This window comes from Sciurus vulgaris, assembly GCF_902686455.1.
Source record: "Sciurus vulgaris genome assembly, chromosome: 14".
Classification (NCBI taxonomy): Eukaryota; Metazoa; Chordata; class Mammalia; order Rodentia; family Sciuridae; genus Sciurus; species Sciurus vulgaris.
The window spans coordinates 97528917-97546673 of record NC_136475.1 but is presented as its reverse complement, the minus strand read 5'-3'; the positions used below and the strand labels follow the sequence as shown (position 1 = coordinate 97546673).

At 51.8% G+C, this 17757-nt stretch overlaps 1 protein-coding gene across 4 annotated transcripts in view; it reads right to left on the bottom strand.

The window, feature by feature from the left end:
* Positions 1–17757, bottom strand: part of EIPR1 (EARP complex and GARP complex interacting protein 1) — a 380793-nt gene that overhangs the window by 351567 nt on the left and 11469 nt on the right. For all 4 annotated transcript variants that reach the window (XR_013759163.1, XM_079110627.1, XM_079110625.1 and 1 more), the window contains one exon: positions 9541–9673. Coding sequence is in view for 3 of the 4 variants with exons in the window: in XM_079110627.1 (XP_078966753.1) it covers positions 9541–9673 (133 nt within the window). In the remaining variant the exon portion in view is untranslated. The remainder of the gene's footprint in view (positions 1–9540; positions 9674–17757) is intronic.

Sequence of the window (17757 nt, the reverse complement as noted above, 5' to 3'; positions counted from 1 at the left end):
GGAGATGCAGCAACTGCCTGAGCTGACCCCACAACTGGTCCCGAGACCTGTTCTAGCTCTGCCACCTCCATGAGCAGCAGCAACCAGGGTGAAGAGAGCACACAGGGTTTATGCTGAGCCTCTCCACGTGTTCCAAAGGTTCTCCTGGCTCCTGTCCTCAGGCTGAGGTCCTCCAGCACACAGCTGCACACAGACCCAACATCCTCACAGCTGCCTGCCAGTCTTGAGACTCCTTTCCTGGATTATAAGCTGAGAGCTGAACCTTCTGCTCTGTACACAGGTCCAGTTCCCAGGTGCCCTGGCCCCCTCACTCACTCACACTGCAACCTTGAGAGCTGACTACCCCCACACCGCCCCAGGTGCTATTTGTCTATGAAGCAGTCTGTGACCACTCCTAGACTCAAGAACCAGCTCCGCCTATGTCTGCCGGGACCTGAAATGACCTCCATCAGAACAATCCTGACTCTGGTAGACAAGGGAGTCTTGCCTAGAGATGGTATGGTATAGACCTCAGGGCCCTGGTTCGCATCGCACGTGACACCAATCCACTCAGAAGGTACAGGCAGTAGGGCAGACTTCTGCTGGCCACCTGCTCCTGCTCTGTGTCAAGAGCCAGAGGCCTGCCCTCTTCAGGCCAGAGTGGGAGGCTCCTTGGTTTAAGAGCCTCCCGCCTTCCAGGAGGTGCAACCGTTGAGAGTAGCACCTCCAGCTGCTGCAAGGGCAGAGCCAGCCACAAGAGCCACCACCCTCGGTGGCCCAGAGAATTACCCTTGGGAATTCAGAATCCCAGTCTCCAGTCCAGATGTAAGTGGCCCCGTGAGGGTCTCCTCTTCCACCGTAAGTAGTACTGTTCCAACAGCTCTTGTCTGGTTCCCAGGGACACAAACAAACCGTACCAGCAGAGGAAACACAGAAGGCTGCCGTCCCAGGTTCACTCCAAGGATCAGGGTGTCAAGAACACCCCATCTGTCCCCTGGTTCACCCGCTGTCCCTGATCTGGATCCCCAGCTGACCAGTGTGCACACTGCGTTTGAGTTTCAAATGCAGGGTCAGAGGAGAATCTACAGCTGGGGAGCCCTCCCCCTGGAGAAAGGCTGTCACAAGGGGGTGGAGCACCCTGCGTCGACGCTGGCCAGTGCGCTTGCAAGCCAACGAGGAAGGCAAAGGCCTTCTCATCACACACCTGGCTGCCGGTGCTTGAGGCGCCCCATCCAGAGGACAGCCCTGCTACCCTGGCTGCTGCAGCCAATCCGCGAAAGGAGAAAGTGCCTCCTCGCACAAGCTTAGGAGCACACCCAGCAGGACCTGAGGGGACCCCAGTGAGACTTGGGTTCACTCCCAGACTCCTGTGGGTTCTGTGCTCTTCCTGGCAAATTATCTACATGCATTTTAGGCTTTGAATAATGCTTTCATTATTTAAAGTCAAACAAAAATGACACCACAGCAAGACCCGCCACTTTCAGCCTGTGGTTTCAGCCCACCTCCCCACCCACTGGCGGGACTGCAGAGCCCTGAGGGCTCTGTACCCAGCTTAGGAGCTCCTCCCACCTTTGAAGGAAGCCAGCAGACAGGTGTGAGCACAGGTGACCTGGAGTTGGCAGTGCCTCTGCTGAGGTGAACCCACAAACCGTAGCTCCTACAGTGCTCTCCGGCTCAGGGGACACCTCTCAGGTGCCGCTGTGTTCAACTGGATGTACAGTGTACCTGAGACGCGCTGCACCTCTCTTCAGGACAGATGCCCAGCACCTGTGCCTGCAGAGTGCACACACGAGGACAGAATAGGTGTGTTCACAACAGCCTTGCGTGGTCCTCATTACTTCCCTGTCAGGACAGGTATTTGTGCAACTGTACCAATTTGCAGACAGAAACCTCACAGGCCACTCAACTGGCCCAGGCACAAAGAGCAGAAGGAACAGAGAATCCAGGTTCTGCAACCACCGCACCCCCACGTGGCAGCTACTCCCCAGACTCCCTTCCCCGGGTCACAGTGACTAGCTGAGGAAATGAAAGAAGTTTGGGGAAATGACCAGACTTGTACACTTTGTTTCCCATGTTGATTTTTCCGCTCATTCTGACAAAATATCTTGCTCATTTGTAAGACACCTCCATGAGGATGTGTGATGGGGAAAGGCAGATAGAGAAGGTCTGGAATGTTTCAGGGCACATGTGACTCCTCACTTCAGGATGCTGTCTTCCCTTCAGGCTCAGATGAATCCAGCTACGCAGCCTCGTTTTTCCTTGTTTCCTCCTACTGGTTCACTCAGTATGCCTCAACGCCCTTGTTCCCAAGAATGATTCCCTGCACCTTCTTAGATCTCAGGAGGTAATTATTGCAATCTTACTTGAAGTAGCGATTTGATCTGTAACTATTTCTAAGAAGATCTTCTGTAGTGTGTGATGTATGATCCAAGCGAGGCCAGGAGACAGAGGGCCCTGACTGGAAGAGATGTCCAGAGGGGAGGCCTAACCATAGGGAGGGCCTCAGTGACCAAGACCCTGAGGTACAAAGAGAGATGACAAGTATCCAGCCTCCAGTGGGTGTCAGGGGATAGGAAGAGACAGAGGACCTTGGACATTACATAGGAAGATACACACGATGGCAGAAATTATCACACAGGAGCAACGAGAAAGCAACAAGGTGAGCCCCCACCTGTGGCTGGAAGGGGGACAGGCACTCAGGAGATGCTGGTGGCTGCACCATCTTTTTTCATTCTCTGTCATGAGCTTTACTGTCTTTTCAAGATACACATATATAAAGGTACAGTGAGTTGCTAGAATGAAACATCATCATCATCTCACATAGTTCCCATTATTTAATGTGTTGCAAGAACAATTGTAATCTACTCATTTAGCAAAAATCCTGAATGATACAGTATTAACAAGTCCTCCCATCCTGCAGCTCTCTAGACATCTGACCTACATCCCCCCACCTCCACACTGCTACCACTGCCTGTTCTCTATCTCCACGTTCTACATGTGTCTCTCTTTCCTTTCTTCTGTCCCTAGAGTGGAAAATGAATCCAGGGCCTTCGGCACGATGGGGGAAGCACTCTGCTACTAAGCTACATGTATTTCTAAGGGAATGCTCCTATATTTCTAACAGTAAAGAAAAGCCTGCTACTTTAGAACAGGAGGGAAAGCAGCAAGGAGCCAGAGGTATGGAAGCCAGAGGCTCAGGCTGGTGAAGAAGCCATGCAGAATTCACGTGCTGGCTTCGATTCCTCTGACTCAAACCTCCAGGACTACATATGGCCTCTGTAAGGCCACCAGGGGGCACTGATGCTCATGCCTGAAGATCACACGACACCGCGCATGATCAACAACAAACAGCACCATGCCAACCAGGTGCCTGGCAGTCCCCTGGGGTCGCCCACCGGACTCTACTTGTCCCAGATGCTGCCGGTCCCCACAATCCCCCACCAGGCTCTAACTGTCCCAGGTGCTGCCGGTCCCAGCATGCTGGGATTGCCCAGGATTGCCCAGCATGCAGTAATCATTCTGGATGCCAGTCCATCGCCCCAGATTAACTAGCATTCTCTAACCTCTCAGGTGCTTCGGTTCCCCTGGCTCCAGAGTCCCCTCTGTGAATCACTGTGTTCTGGCACTGGGTACTAAATTCTCTAGAGAACCCCACAGAAGGCTCCAGTGGACACCCTAAGACGCATCGCTGTAGCCAGACACAGAGTCAGTCCAACTTCGCCAACGCTGTCTTCCAAGCATTTGCCTAAGAGTCTTGAAGGATATTTTAGAAACATCAAGGGAAGGAAGTGCGAATGTCGTAGGAGTGGCATGCGTTGGCTCTGAGCACCAGTGACAACAGGGCCACTGACACAGGAAGGGGAACCTGTGGGGGGTCAGAGGAGAAGAAGACACAAAGGCAGGATGCTGGTGCCCTCTGCTGACCAAGAGACCACCCCCACGTGGGTGTCAGCAAGGACAGTGTCAGCAGAGGCAGACCACACACACCACACACAGGACAGTGTGAGCAACAGCAGACACACACTTCTCGCCCAGTGTTCTACTCAGCTATCCCTGCTCTGACTAAAAGGATCTGACCAGCACAATTATAGAGGAAAGACTTTTGAAGGCTCACAGTTTCAGAGGTCTCAGTCCATTAACAGCAGGCTCCATTCCTGCTGGGGCTCAAGGTGAGGCAGAACATGGTGGCGGAAGAATGTGGTAGAGGGAAGCAGCTCACAGGTGATCAGGAAGCAGAGAGAGACCCCACTTGTCTGATACAAATATATACACAAAGCCACACGCCCGATGAACCACTTCCTCCAGCCACACCCCACCTGCCTCCAGCTACCACTCAGTGAATTCCATCAGGGATTGATACACTATAGCCCAGCCATTTCTCCTCCAAACCTTCTTCCATTGTCTCACAGGTGAGTTCTGGGGGGACACCTCACATCTAAAGCATAATGCCCATGATGGTATAAGCACATCACACACACACACACACACACACACTGACTCACACTCTAATTTGGAAAAATACACAAGAAACTGAAGCAGCAAAGTACTTGATTTTTTAAAAGTTCAGCTACTAATGCTTACCTGAAGCTTATGCCTCTTTCCATGAACTGTAAGAAAGCTCCCTGTACGAACAAGAATCTGGACATGGGGAGGAGGATTCTTAAGGAGAGTCAGGTCTACTGGAAGCACATTTTGAACTGGAGATAAACTGTGGAGGGGGCAAGTTCAAGTTCCCGGCAGCTGCAGAGGCAGTGAAGCTCGACCCGCCTGCCTCAATGCCTCGTAGGAACATGCTCTTTTGGGACACACCTCGAATCAAGACCTGAGCTCCCCTTACTTGCAGTGTGCAGGCAGCCCCCTTCCCGTCACCTGACACCATCCCCCAAGTCCCACCAGCAGATGCCCCCACCTGCCAGTCACAGTCTACACAGTACTGTTGGGACAGCATCTACCCTGGAAACATCTCTCCTTTTGCTTCATAACAATGTATCTTTCCTATAAAATTACCAGGAAGAAAAGGTAAAGTTTTTTAATTTTCATCCACAAATAAAAAAGTTCCAAGCATTCGTCGTGCACACACCCCAATAGCTGGACCCAGAATGGCTCTCATCACCTTCACAGGCAGTGACTCAGAGGCTCCAGGGCAGCTGCAAGCCCCTCGCAAGGATCAGCTGTGGCAATCTGCACCTGTGCACACTCCTTGTATGCACAGAGTTAAGTCAGGACAGACAGGTCACAGCCTGATCTGAGAGTCTGAATCTCAGGTGACATCATCCTGCTGCACATTTTCTACCTTTTCTACGTGTGAAGAGCATCGCTCAGTAGGAAGCTTCCTGTCCACATCCTAGATGCTTACACTGTGCAGGGGTGTTGCTTTTACTTAGCTCCCTCTGGAGCAGGATAACAAAGAGTAAGGAGGAACAGGTTGCAAGGTCGTGCATGCTTCCACGCTTACTTATACGGCTATGTGATTTTGCCCAGTGCATGCATATGTGTGGGTTGGTATAAGAGTTCATCATTTACTGACTTCCACTAACTCGTGAAGAACCTGCATGCTGCAATTACCATATGATCTAAACGCTGTCCCTTATGACAACTGCCAAGATTCCAACAGAAGAGCAGAGCTCTCCAGAGAGTCTGCTTCTAGACTCTCTCCCTGAGAAGCCCCTTTCCACCGTTCTTTCTCCTTGCCTCCAGTAAGATCCATTAAAAAGGATCTCAGTACACGATGGGGGACCCAGCAACAGCTTGAAAAGAAAGTTCTCCACTGGACACGGCACACCTAGCAAATTCACACAACTGTGGGCCCCTCCACCTGTGGGTCCTATTTCCTGTGTGCTATCCACCCCACCAGCTCTGGACCCGGCGATATGTCTCAAGGCCTCGATCGTTTGATTGAAAATTGCCACCATGAGGCTGGGACTGGCTCGGTGGCAGACAGCTTACCTAGCATGTGTGAGGCCCTGCGTTCAATTCCCAGCACCAAGGGGAAAAAAAGGTGGCAGGTGCTGCAAAAAGGAGGGACACAAGACACACAGGGCACCATGGACAGCAAACAACGGGGCTGTACAAACACAGCAGTAAGGAGGAACGGCAGGCAAAACTCACAAAAATGCCCACAGAAGCCCATCAGCGCAGAATAGCGCAACACAGGAACAGCACCCAGCAGAGGCACAGCCAGCCCTGCTTCCCACCAGGCAGAACGGTGAGGTGGCAGCTCAGATGTGCTACGTGTACTCGTGGCACTTTCACACTGAATTCGAACTCGGTTTATTGAGCGTGGAACCTCGTGATATACAGGCTTCTGCAAAAAACGGGGCATGTGCCCATTTGCAAAGCGTGTTAGCCTCTCACAGTGCTTTTGTATTAGGTTATGCAAGGCAAGCTTGGCTCTCTTAACTCCAAGCCTTTCCGGGGCATCTGAACCAGAACCGTTTGGCAGGTGTCCCCATGAAAGCAACGTCACCTCAGACACTGAGGAGGTCGGTTACCACACAGAGCACGGCTACAGAGGGCAAGGAGCTGAGGTGAAGCCCAGGCCAAGCAGCTCCCTGCTGCCAGAGCAGGAAGAAAGACCCAGCATTTCTCCCTGGAGAACGGACTTCCAGGCCGACTGAGACCTTTCAGTTCTGCCTGTAGCAGGAGCAAAAGAATCCTAGGAACTGAGAAACGAACACTGGAAAACCATTTTCTCCGCCTAGAACGGAAGACGCCTGAGAGATGAGCCTTGGGAGGAGTTTTCTCTGGAGGTCCCGACATGCTCGAGATCTGGGAACTGGAAGGCGCAAGCGACAGAAGCCTGTGGACAGCCACACGGGGTCAGACAGGCCTGGACCCGGGGAGCTCTGCTGCTGCTACACAGCACAACTCGGGGCTCCAGGAGGTGCCCCCGCAGCCTCGGGAAGCTGCAAGGGGTCCCAGCTGACACCACCAGAAAACAAGCACCCAGCCCGCAGCTGAATTCTGCCAAGAACCAGGGCACTCTCAACAAGACCCTGTATCCAGATGGAACACAGCCCCGACACCCAGATGGCAGCCCTAAGCCCAGCAGAGAACCCACAGGCCAAACCCACACACAGCCTGGGAGCCAGAGAACAGACAGGGTGCTGCTGAAGCCAGGTTCCTGGGTGAGAGGAGGACACACAGGGAGGCTTGCTGAGGACAACGAGCACGGGCCTGAAGACGGTGCAAGCGCTGCCTCCCCAGAGGGCAGAAGACGGGAAGCTGAGGTCTGGGGCGTGTCGGGGAAGGTCCTCCCACGCCCACCTCAAACCCCAGTGATGTGAGTGAAGGTGAAGGTCAAGGGTGAAGGTCGGGGTGAAGAGTGGTGGCGAGGGCGAGGGCCCTGTGCTGGCTCAGCGGAAGGCCAAGGTCTCACAAGTCACTTGCTGTGGCGGGGCTCTAAGTCACTGAGAGGACAATACTCCTGAGAACTCAGTTTGGCAGACCCAGTTAGCGTGGCCAATGGGGACAGAGTGGATGACACAGAGGAGACTTGGGGGCCCCAACTCTTCCTGCAAGAAGCAGGCTGGCAGGTGACTGAACTGCATACGCATGCTCCGCTCTGCAAGGGAGGAAGGACAATGCTCGGAGGACACGGGGCCCAGGGAACCCCGGCCCTGAGACCTACCAGGACCTGCAGGGATTACACCCAGGCCTCTCAGAACTGCCACAGAGCACGAGCCCTGGCGTCCTTCCATCCCCGCTTTTCAAACACGATGCCCGCAGCTGCTACTACCCTGTGCTTGGCCAGTGGTAAAGCATGTGGGAGCAGACCACTTGCCAGAGTCCCAGGTCACCAGACGAAGGAGAGCAGAACTGGAAGAGATGTGCAAAGAGGGGCTGTCCAGAGTCCACTCCGTACCCACTGGCTCAGTTGGTGCAGCCGTAGCCGATGCCCAGGGCAGTCTGAGCTCTTCACACGGGGCCAGGCTCTCCTTCCTGGAATCCTTCCTCCTGAGTGCTGGCAGGAGCAAGGACCTGCTTCCAAGCAACCACAGGTGGGAAAGGGGCAGGTGCCCCATGACTGCCACATGCCACAGCAAGGACCTAAGCAAGGGGAGATATGTCCAGAAGTCTGCACACTGCTCTTTTTTCTACTAATGTTTTCCATTTGTAGAAACTTCTGGTCCTCTCCAAACAAGGAAAGCTGCCATCTCCTTTAAAAGGGGTGGGTTTGGGGAAATGGTACCACTGGCTGAGACCCATGGAGGCTGAAGGGCCAGCAATGCCCAAGCAGGTGGCACCAGGCAGCAAAGGAAGAGCAGTGATAAGCTGAGCCAAGAAGCCACACACAGGCATCGTGAGCAATCAAGGGAGAGCCCAGGTCCACTCAAGCGAGAAGAGGATAGCACCTGCCCTTAGCAGTTCAGCACATGGCTAGCAGCAGAACCAGACATCGCTATTTTAAATACACTACTCACACACTCAAAAGAGCCATCTATGGGTCACAATCCAAAGGAGGAAATGGGCTGTCATCAGAAACAAAATAACATCCCGAAGAAACAACCTCTTATGAGAAGCTCAGGTCTACTGGTGATGAGGAAGAGGAGGAGGCTGGGGTGGACTCACAGAGGCTCTGGTGAGTAGATGGAGTGAAGCAGATCAGGAGCTAATAGTAAGAGACAAAGGGTCGGGGGCTCATTTCTTGCCCTGCAGAAGAGGATTGTTTATAAATAACTACAAGTAGATATGCATTAAACAGAAGTGACAGCTGGGTGTGGGTGCACACCTGTAACTCCTGCTCCTGGGGAGGCAGAGGCAGGAGGATCACAAGTTCAAACCAGCCTCAGCAACCCAGCAAGGCCCTAAGCAATGTAGTGAGACCCTGTCTCAAAATTAAAAAGTAGCTGGGGATGTGGCTCAGTAGTTAAGCACACTGGGTTCAACCTCTGGTGCAAAATAAAAGGTAACAGAGTCCCCTGGAAGCAGTCTAATCAGGATCTGAGAGTCACATGACAGAAAGCAGGGCCACCCTCAGCCAGACCACAGACAGAGGGGGGCAGAAGGTACCAGGGCAGTGTCTGTGGGCAAGCTGGCATGTTGGACACGTGAAGGAAATGCTTTGGAGACTAGAGGTGAAAAGAGCTTCTGCAGTGGGAAAGTGCAGGTGCGAAGCCAGAACTCAGAGAGAAGGTCCCGACCGCAAAGAACAGGAATCAAGGAAGAGGTCGGGTCCATTGTCTCTGACTGACACAAGCATGGGAGTCCTGGAGACCGGAGAGCCAGAGGCACGTGGGAGGCAATTTGCCTGGGTGCACAGCACAGCTGGAGTGGAAGGGACATGTCAGGACACGTGTGGCCCCCTCGGGAACCTCCAGCACGGTGCTCTCCTGATGCAGGGGCACAATGTTCCTGGAACAGCTGTGAGCCCAGTTTGGATCCTGATACTCTCAGGATTAGAACTTCCACAAACACCTACCTGTACTACCGTGGCTGCTCTGTTTATTGGTGGTCAAGTCAAAGCTTGTAAGCCATGCACCAATCCATTGGCAATATCAAATCAATGTTTCGTGATCCACCCAGCTAGTGGTACAGGTATATAGCAAAAGCCACACTTACTTTTATTGTAGCAGGTTGCCAGCACACCTTTATCTGCAGGGCTGGCACTAATGTGCCAGATTTCACCTGCTTGATGCAGGAGGACATTTTTATTTATAATGTTGTTTTCATCATCAAAATCTATGATGTGGATCTACAAAGACAAGAAAAGGACACATCAGGATCTCAAACACATTCCTCAGCATCTTAATCAAACATCATGAGCAACAAATACATCCATCTTCAATTCATAGTATATTAACAACACGTGTCTGTGTTTAATTCTTTCTGCATTCCTCTTCAATGACGAGGCAGAAAGTCCCGGGAGAGTGTCTTCACAATTCCAAGCCACGTTACTACCCTCTGGTCCACTGAAGTCTTCAAACAATGAGAGGCAGACGTTCTGCCCCAGCAGGCTCTGCGGTGAGGCTGTGGCTGGAGCCAGACCAGCCGTCCAGGCTGTCCAAGGCAGCAGAAACCCTCACACCGGCCGTGTGGCTGCAGGGAAGGGAAGCTGGTGCCCCTTGAGGCCTGAGTGACCAGAGGGACTGCTGCCCAGTGAGGTGAGGAGGACTGTGCTGGCCACTCTGATGGGCACAACTTGACTCATCTCAGAAGTGAGTAGGGAAAGTGAGGGAAAGACTGTATTTTAGGGTTGGGTTGTAGCTCCATGATGAAGCACTTGCCTAGCACAGGTGAGGCACTGGGTTCGGCCCTCAGCACCACATAAAATAAATAAATAAAATAGAGGCATTGTGTCCATCTACAACTAAAAAAATACTTCTAAAAAGATTGTATTCGAGCACATTTTTAGCTTCTTTCTAAAAATGAGGTCAACAGCTATCAGCATTTATGATCATATAATATTAACTACAATGGTGCTAAATTTAAGTCACAAAACAAAAATGTTAAATACACTCCTATTTGTCAGGATAATTTTTAGAGGAACTGAAATGATCCTTACATTCAATCTCTTATTAGTACTAAAGTCAATGAGAAAACATAATTCTTTTAAAAATAAACATACTAAGAAAATAATCGCGGATCTGCACAAAGATTTATATCAAAGAGTGTTCACCACGGCACTGGTCATCGCCATGGGAAGGTCGAAGTCACCGAAGTGTCCAGCATCAGGGGACTGTCCAAACAACCTGCCATGCACGACCGCAACGCATGACTTGGAGCCTCAATATGCTCCAGAGCACATCAGGGACAAGGAGAAGGTCTACAACACGTTTAAGGGGGGCACAAAAGAGTGGAACTACAACATTGTTGGTTTACAAAAGTGCAATGTTCTCTCGCTCCAGTTAAAACAGCTTCTATCAAGAACACAAGCAACAACAGGTGTTGTCGAGGATGTGGGGAAAAGGTACACTCATACATTGCTGGTGGGGTTGCAAATTAGTGCAGCCACTCCCGAAAGCAGTGTGGAGAGTCCTCAGAAAACTTGGAATGGACCCACCATTTGACCCAGCTATCCCACTACTCAGTTTATACCCAAAAAACTTAAAATCAGCGTACTACAGAGACACAGCCACATCAATGTTTATAGCAGCTCATTTCACAGTAGTAGATTGTGGAACCAACCTAGGTGCCCCTCAACAGATGAATGGATAAAGAAACTGTGGTATATATACACAATGGAATATTACTCAGTCAAAAAGAATGAAATTATGGCATTTGCAGGTAAATGGATAGAGTTAGAGAATATCATGCTAAGTGAAATAAGCCAATCCCCAAAAACCAAAGGCCAAATGTTTTCTCTGATAGATGCTGACATATAATGGGGGTGGGGGGGGGGGAGACACAGTAAAGGAAGAATGGAGGAAAGTTGGACTGTGTAGAGGGAAATGGGAAAAAGGAAAGATGATGGACTGAGACAGACATCATTACCCATGTACATGTATGATTACACAAATGGTGTGAATATCTACATCATATACAACCAGAGAAATGAAAAGTTGTACTCCATTTGTATACAATGAATCAAAAAGCATTCTGTAAAAATAAAAAAATTAAAAGTAAAAAAAAACAAAAAACAAAAAACCCACAAACAAAAGAATAACAAAAAGTGTGCAAACTAGAGGCAAGTGGTTGTGGGCTCAGGATGGGGGGTCACAAGTGTCTTCCTTCGTCTACTTGTGCTTTATCAGTACCTTTATTATTTTTGCGTGATTAATATGCATTACTTAAACAACCAAAGCAAAGTTTCCACAACGCCCAAGAGCACGTCCACACTGCTCAGACTGAGAGCAAGCATGGACTGCTTCCTCGAATGCGGCACATCAGCATGAGAACAACCCTGCTACCTGCACAAGGACCCGGCTGTCAGTGCAGACAGATTTCAAATGCAGCAGCAGCCATGAGAGCCACATGGTGCCATTCCCCAGACGCACGGTGGCAAGACCAGCACTAGGCACCTGACATAGAGTCAGGTGGCGCCCATCACTGTGTGCACGGTGGCAAGGCCAGCACTGGGCACCCGACATAGAGCCAGGTGGCGCCCATCCCTGTGTGCACGGTGGCAAGGCCAGCACCAGCCCCTCGGGATCACTGAGAAGCATGGCAGTGCCCAGCGGGAGCCTGGTACACACAGTGCCTTCCCCTTCTCTCTGCAGATGAGCCATCATCACTGTCACCTTCGAAGCCACCGTCAGACACGTCTCCTGCCCGCAGAAGCCAGGGAGACTTCCCCAGCGTTACGTGGCACGCCAGAGCCCCAGGGGAGCTGCCAGGCACTGTTCCATCTGTGAGCACCTCCTCCTGAGGCAGCTGTTAGGTGCGAGAAGCCGTCCCTCCAGCCCTAAGTGACTACTGCCACCCACGCGCACCGCAGTGCCCTCCAGCCCTAAGTGACTACTGCCACCCACGCGCACCGCACTACCCTCCAGCCCTAAGTGACTACTGCCACCCACGCGCACCGCACTGCCCTCCAGCCCTAAGTGACTACTGCCACCCACGCGCATCTGCGGTGCTTATGAGGCCAGCAATGCACTGCTGCTGGGCACAGGCCCAAAGAGCACCAGGGAATGCGAGACCGTCGCAGCAGATGGACTCACAACAGCAATGTCTGGCACCTGCGGGTCCACCAATAAGAGGATGGGCACTGTCACAGAAAGGGCCCCTCTGGTGACAGCGAACCAGGACATGCAGGCAAGGCTGGTGAGAGCCTGTCCCTGACGCTCGAGAGCAGAGAGACAATCTCGGGGCCGGTGATTCTCACGCAGGCTGCTGGGGCTGGCCAGATGGCAGTCACACACGGGATGCGTGCAGTGGTGTGGCATGGACGCGTGTGCACCAGGGTGTGAACGCACACAAGCTGCACACACATCACACGTACATCACACCACAGACGCAGGAGTACAGCACGCTTCGCTGAGCCCCACACAAGAACCCCAGGGCGACGGCTCCGTCAGAGGCAGGCCCAGCATGCACTCAGCTGGTTCCTTCCGGCACAGAGAACAGAAACAAAACGCCACCGCCGTGACGCGATGGGCACTCTGCTGGTAACCAGCAGACCTGGGAGCCCGTGGTAGGCCGGCCCACGCTGAGCCTGGTGGTTCCTTCGGGATGTTTACTACAACGCTGACATAAAAACCACACAGATGCTGAAATCGAAACAATGATTTGATTTCTTCAAATCTGCTACCAAATATAAACTAGAAATGCATACTGTGAAAGAGTACGTGGCTTAATACTATAATCATAATCACCAAAAATGTTATCAGTGTCCCCTTTTAAAGGCAGATTTAAAATGGCTGGCAATCACACAACCACCCCATGTGAACGAGAACTAAAAGGTACATACAAAATCAGAAAAGCTTTTGTGTTGTTCGGAGTCTTTTTCTTCCAGTGTTTGACACATTCCCTACTTACTGGAAATCCATCAATGCTGAGAGAAAAGGGCACTTACATGTCCCACTCTGCCACATCCCTCAAACTCACAGCAGCGCCAGGGCACTGACAGGCTGGCGCCAATGCATCTGCTGGCTGGCTCTGTTCCCCCGCCACAGCACAGCATCCCACTAACCTGAGGCACTGCCCTCACTGTCCTGGGCCCCTGCCGCCCCTTGCTCACAGGACTGGCCACCCCACAGAGCTGTGTTCTTGCCCGTAAAGACAACAAGCAAATGCTGTCCGTCAAGTTCCACTGGTTGATGCACCATCTTCCTTTAGACTCCTTCTGTGACCCTCAGGCACACAGACACCAGGCAGCAGAGCATGGGGATTCTGTGCTCTTCCTAAGTCCATCTCTCCTCGCTGGACACACCCCAACCTCCACTGCTAGCTTGGTGAGCCTGAAGGTTTTTCCACCCTCCTTCAACCCTAGAAATCCAGAACCCAAACACACATGCTCATGAACTGCTTCAACCAGGTATGTTCAAAAGGAATGTGAGGCATCCATCAACCGCCAACAGCAGGGTATGACAAAACAATAACCGCTGATATCCACAAGGCCCCAGGACGACGTTAAGGATTTTACCTTTGGCACTTCCTCTCATCCAAAAACAGCCTGATAAAAACCTTACTGACCTCAATGTGCAGAAGAAACCGAGACTCAAAGCATGAAGGTGCCCTGGCCCACTCAGACAGCACAGAACCAGGGCCAGGGTGCCCCCGGCACTCTAGAGCACGCACCCTGCGGCCCATGCCTCCAGAGGGTGAGGCAGGGTACCAGGCCAGCAAGGTAGGAGGTGGTTCCTGACTGCAGGAAAGAGCTCTCAACTCCACCCTCAGGGTACCATGCCTGCACCCAGCTCCCATGGAAATACAAAGAAACGCCGTTGCTCTAGGCCAGTCACAAACATGAGCCATACGTGGGGCAAACTCTGCATGGAATGAGGGCAGAAGGGACCCATCATCATTGCCAACCAGGTCAGGAAGGAATTCTTCACAAAACAGCTGTGAAGGCGTGCATCATGGACAACGAAGATCAAAGCTGCGTGTTTTGATCACCAATATCAAAATGTTTAAAGTTGAAGTAACCAGAGTCCTTTTATGGAGGATGACACTCCATAAAAATTCAGCAGTAATGAGACATAAAATTTGTTAGGAAGTCCCTAAAAAGATGGCCTTACAGTCCTTCCTTCCTCTCTGGAGATCAGCTTAGGGAAGCAAGCTGCCAAGCACCAGGACCCAGGCCAGGACACTGCCTTTCTTGAACTGCAAGTAAACCAACTCACAAGGATTAAAGAATAAAGGATAAACTGGATGTGAGGAATCCAAGGCTACCATCTTCGGACACCAAGGATCCTCTAGCTGGCTTCCCTCAGGCAAGCCCTTCTGGTCATGACTAGTCACCTGCCACAGTGAAAGACGGCCAGCCAGCTGGCAGCCATGAGGCCCTCCCTCAGCCCCACCGGCCCTCATTACCTACAACCCCACCCCGACAGCTCCCTAGGAGCAACTCAGCACATCTGAGTCTGCAAACAGCTCACCATCATGGTTCCCTAATTGCCAGCTAAAGTCAATGACCCTGAAAACAGTTCTTCCTGAAGTCTGCTTTGCTTCAGCATAAATACATCAGAAAACCTGGGTTCTAGCTTGGATTCTGCCACTTCCTGGCTATGTTACCTTGGCCAAGTCACTAAAGCTTTCTGGGTTCTTGTTTCTGCATTTCCAAATTTAAGGTACTGGATTTCTAGATTCCTTTGTTCTAACTGAAATAAGCACTAGTATTGAAGCTATGTAGCTAAACACTATGAAACTGCATTATGATTAAAAACGCCACTCTCTTCCAGTTTGTTAGGCCCATACTAGGACTACCACGTGCCCATCAATATCAACATTTTACTGGAGTCTTAAGCCCCAGGTCATTTTAATAGCCCTTGCCCAGGAAGCCCAAAGTACGCTTGGCAACCTGGGGGATAAAGAAAAGCTCTCACATTCCGGGACCTCAGAACAGATGAGATGAAGTCTCCTTTGCAATCTGTGGCCAAGGACTGGGGTACGGCTGGAACCTAGCCAGGTCATCAGACACTAAGAGCTGTTTACCACCACACGTTCAGATATAAATCTGACCTCACGAAGACCCAAGCATAACTCTGCATCTAAAAAATTAGGGAGCCCAATTCTCAGACAGCAAAGAGGAGACCAGGATATAAGCAAGGCGTGGCCCAAGGCCACCGCTGTCCTTGCTCGTCCCCATTCACGCTGCTTCGCATGGCCCACTCAGGCAGGGGAGCGCCTGAAGAACAGCACCACAGTGCTGGAGAAGGAGCTAAGGACACCCTTGGAGGGATGGAGTGCTGGGAAGCAAACAGGTGGGTCCACCGTACTTCTGGCCGGGTTTTCAATCGGAAGCACAGACCCCTGCCCCCTCCCTACACCCCCACCCCAGGGCTGCAACTTAGGAGCCCCCAAGGCATCCACAGGAAGTTCTGAGCCTCTGCTCTCTGTGACTCCAGTAGGGACAACTGGCAAAGGTGCTGACCCAAGGTGCCTTGAGAGCCAGGCCTGCATCACAGGGGAATTCACCACAGAAAAACCACAGACCTGGATGCCAGGCATGAGTCCCCGACGCTCTGACTTTAGACAGAAAGAAGTCTGACTTATCTGTCTGAAAATGCAATACGTGTCACCAAGAAGGCATCGCAGGACATCACAAGATTTCCTGGCGAAAAGAAAGTACATCAACGACATTAGGAATGATGAGTCAGAATGTGCGCAGCCTCCGCCAACAGCCTGCTCAGCACCTGCTGGGGATCCCAGCAACAGGGGCACTCGCCCAGGCCGCATCTGAACATAAAATAAAAAGGGCTGGGCCACTCAGCAGCAAGGCGCTGGCCTAGCATGCCCAAAGCCCTGGGGCCGATCTCCAGGACCACAAAGAAACACGCCTTCATGATGCACGCCTTCACAGCTGTTTTGTGAAGAATTCCTTCCTGACCTGGTTGGCAATGATGAAATACAAAGAAAAAGTTTATCACTGTTTACAGTGATAAACAGCCCCGAGACCTAGAAAACTCGCCGTGTCAGGGTGCTTGGATACACCAGCAAGAACGCGACCACTGGAGCCGGACCCCAAGAGCCCACACGGACAGACAAGGGCAGGCGAGGGAACTGGTGAGGGGAACAGTGAAGGCCCTCACCTGGCCACACGTGAGCAGCGATGGTAACGCAAAGAGACCCTGGACAGGAAGCTACACATTTCACTCGGGACTGAATAACTGGTCAAGCTACACTACTGTGGGCTCGGCCCACCTTCAGAGACAAAGGTCCTGACGGAAAAGGTCACACCAGAGGACACACCAGATGTTATGTCCCTTGAGCTGAGAGCTGGAGAGAACCTGTGAGAGTCCCCAGGTGCAGCAGACCACACTCCAGAAACAGCCTGCAGATAAAGCCCTCACTGAGGAACCTAAGACGCAGGAAGGGGGCTAACGGGGCCCTGGCAGCATGGCTGAGGCCTCTGGGGCAGCCTGGCTAGAGTCAAGGCTATCCTGTGATATTTCCATTACCCAGGGCACAAAGGAGCTTCATTCTTAAAGGAAGAGAGGAGGGAAGAAGGCACAGGAGAAAATGGACAAGCTGAGGTTCGGTTAGTTGGGAGTGGAGCCAGGACTCTGGATTTTCCCAAGCACAGAGAGATTCCAAGGGGGCTAAGGAGAGGAGACACAGAGGGGACTCGGAAACAAAGTTATCATTAATCAAAACACTAGCACGGAACAACACAGCTGCGGCTGTAAAGCTAGAAAGAAAAGTTACCCTGGGAAAGAAAGAAGTCGTTCTTGTCTACAGCAGCTCTTCCGCTGGCCGGGATCTAATCACTGAGGCTCAGAGAGCCCACACCCCAGACCTCCTGGCCATCTGGCACTCCCTGCTGTCCCCAAAAGGATGAAGACTAGCATCCCATCTATATAAGAAATAAGGGGTTACCAATATGGAAGGAAAACTCTGGAGAAAGTATAGTGCAGAAGCAAACAAAAAACTTCTGACTTGGAACCCCATCCACCGTCTCCATCACAGTGTGCACACACCTCATTCACAGCCCATGGTAAGCACTGCACACCCATCACACCACTTCACTGGACACGCGACTCAGGACACCCACGTCTGTTCATCTGTGTGTACCCACCACATAAAAAGAGGAACTCAAGAGCTCTGCCCATATGCAGTATAGGCAGTTGCTGAATGGACACCTGAGTGAATGAGTCTCAAAGATGGCACACACCCTGCCCAGAAGAGGGACAGTCAGCATGCAGGCAACACCCCGCCCAGAAGAGGCACAGTCAGCAT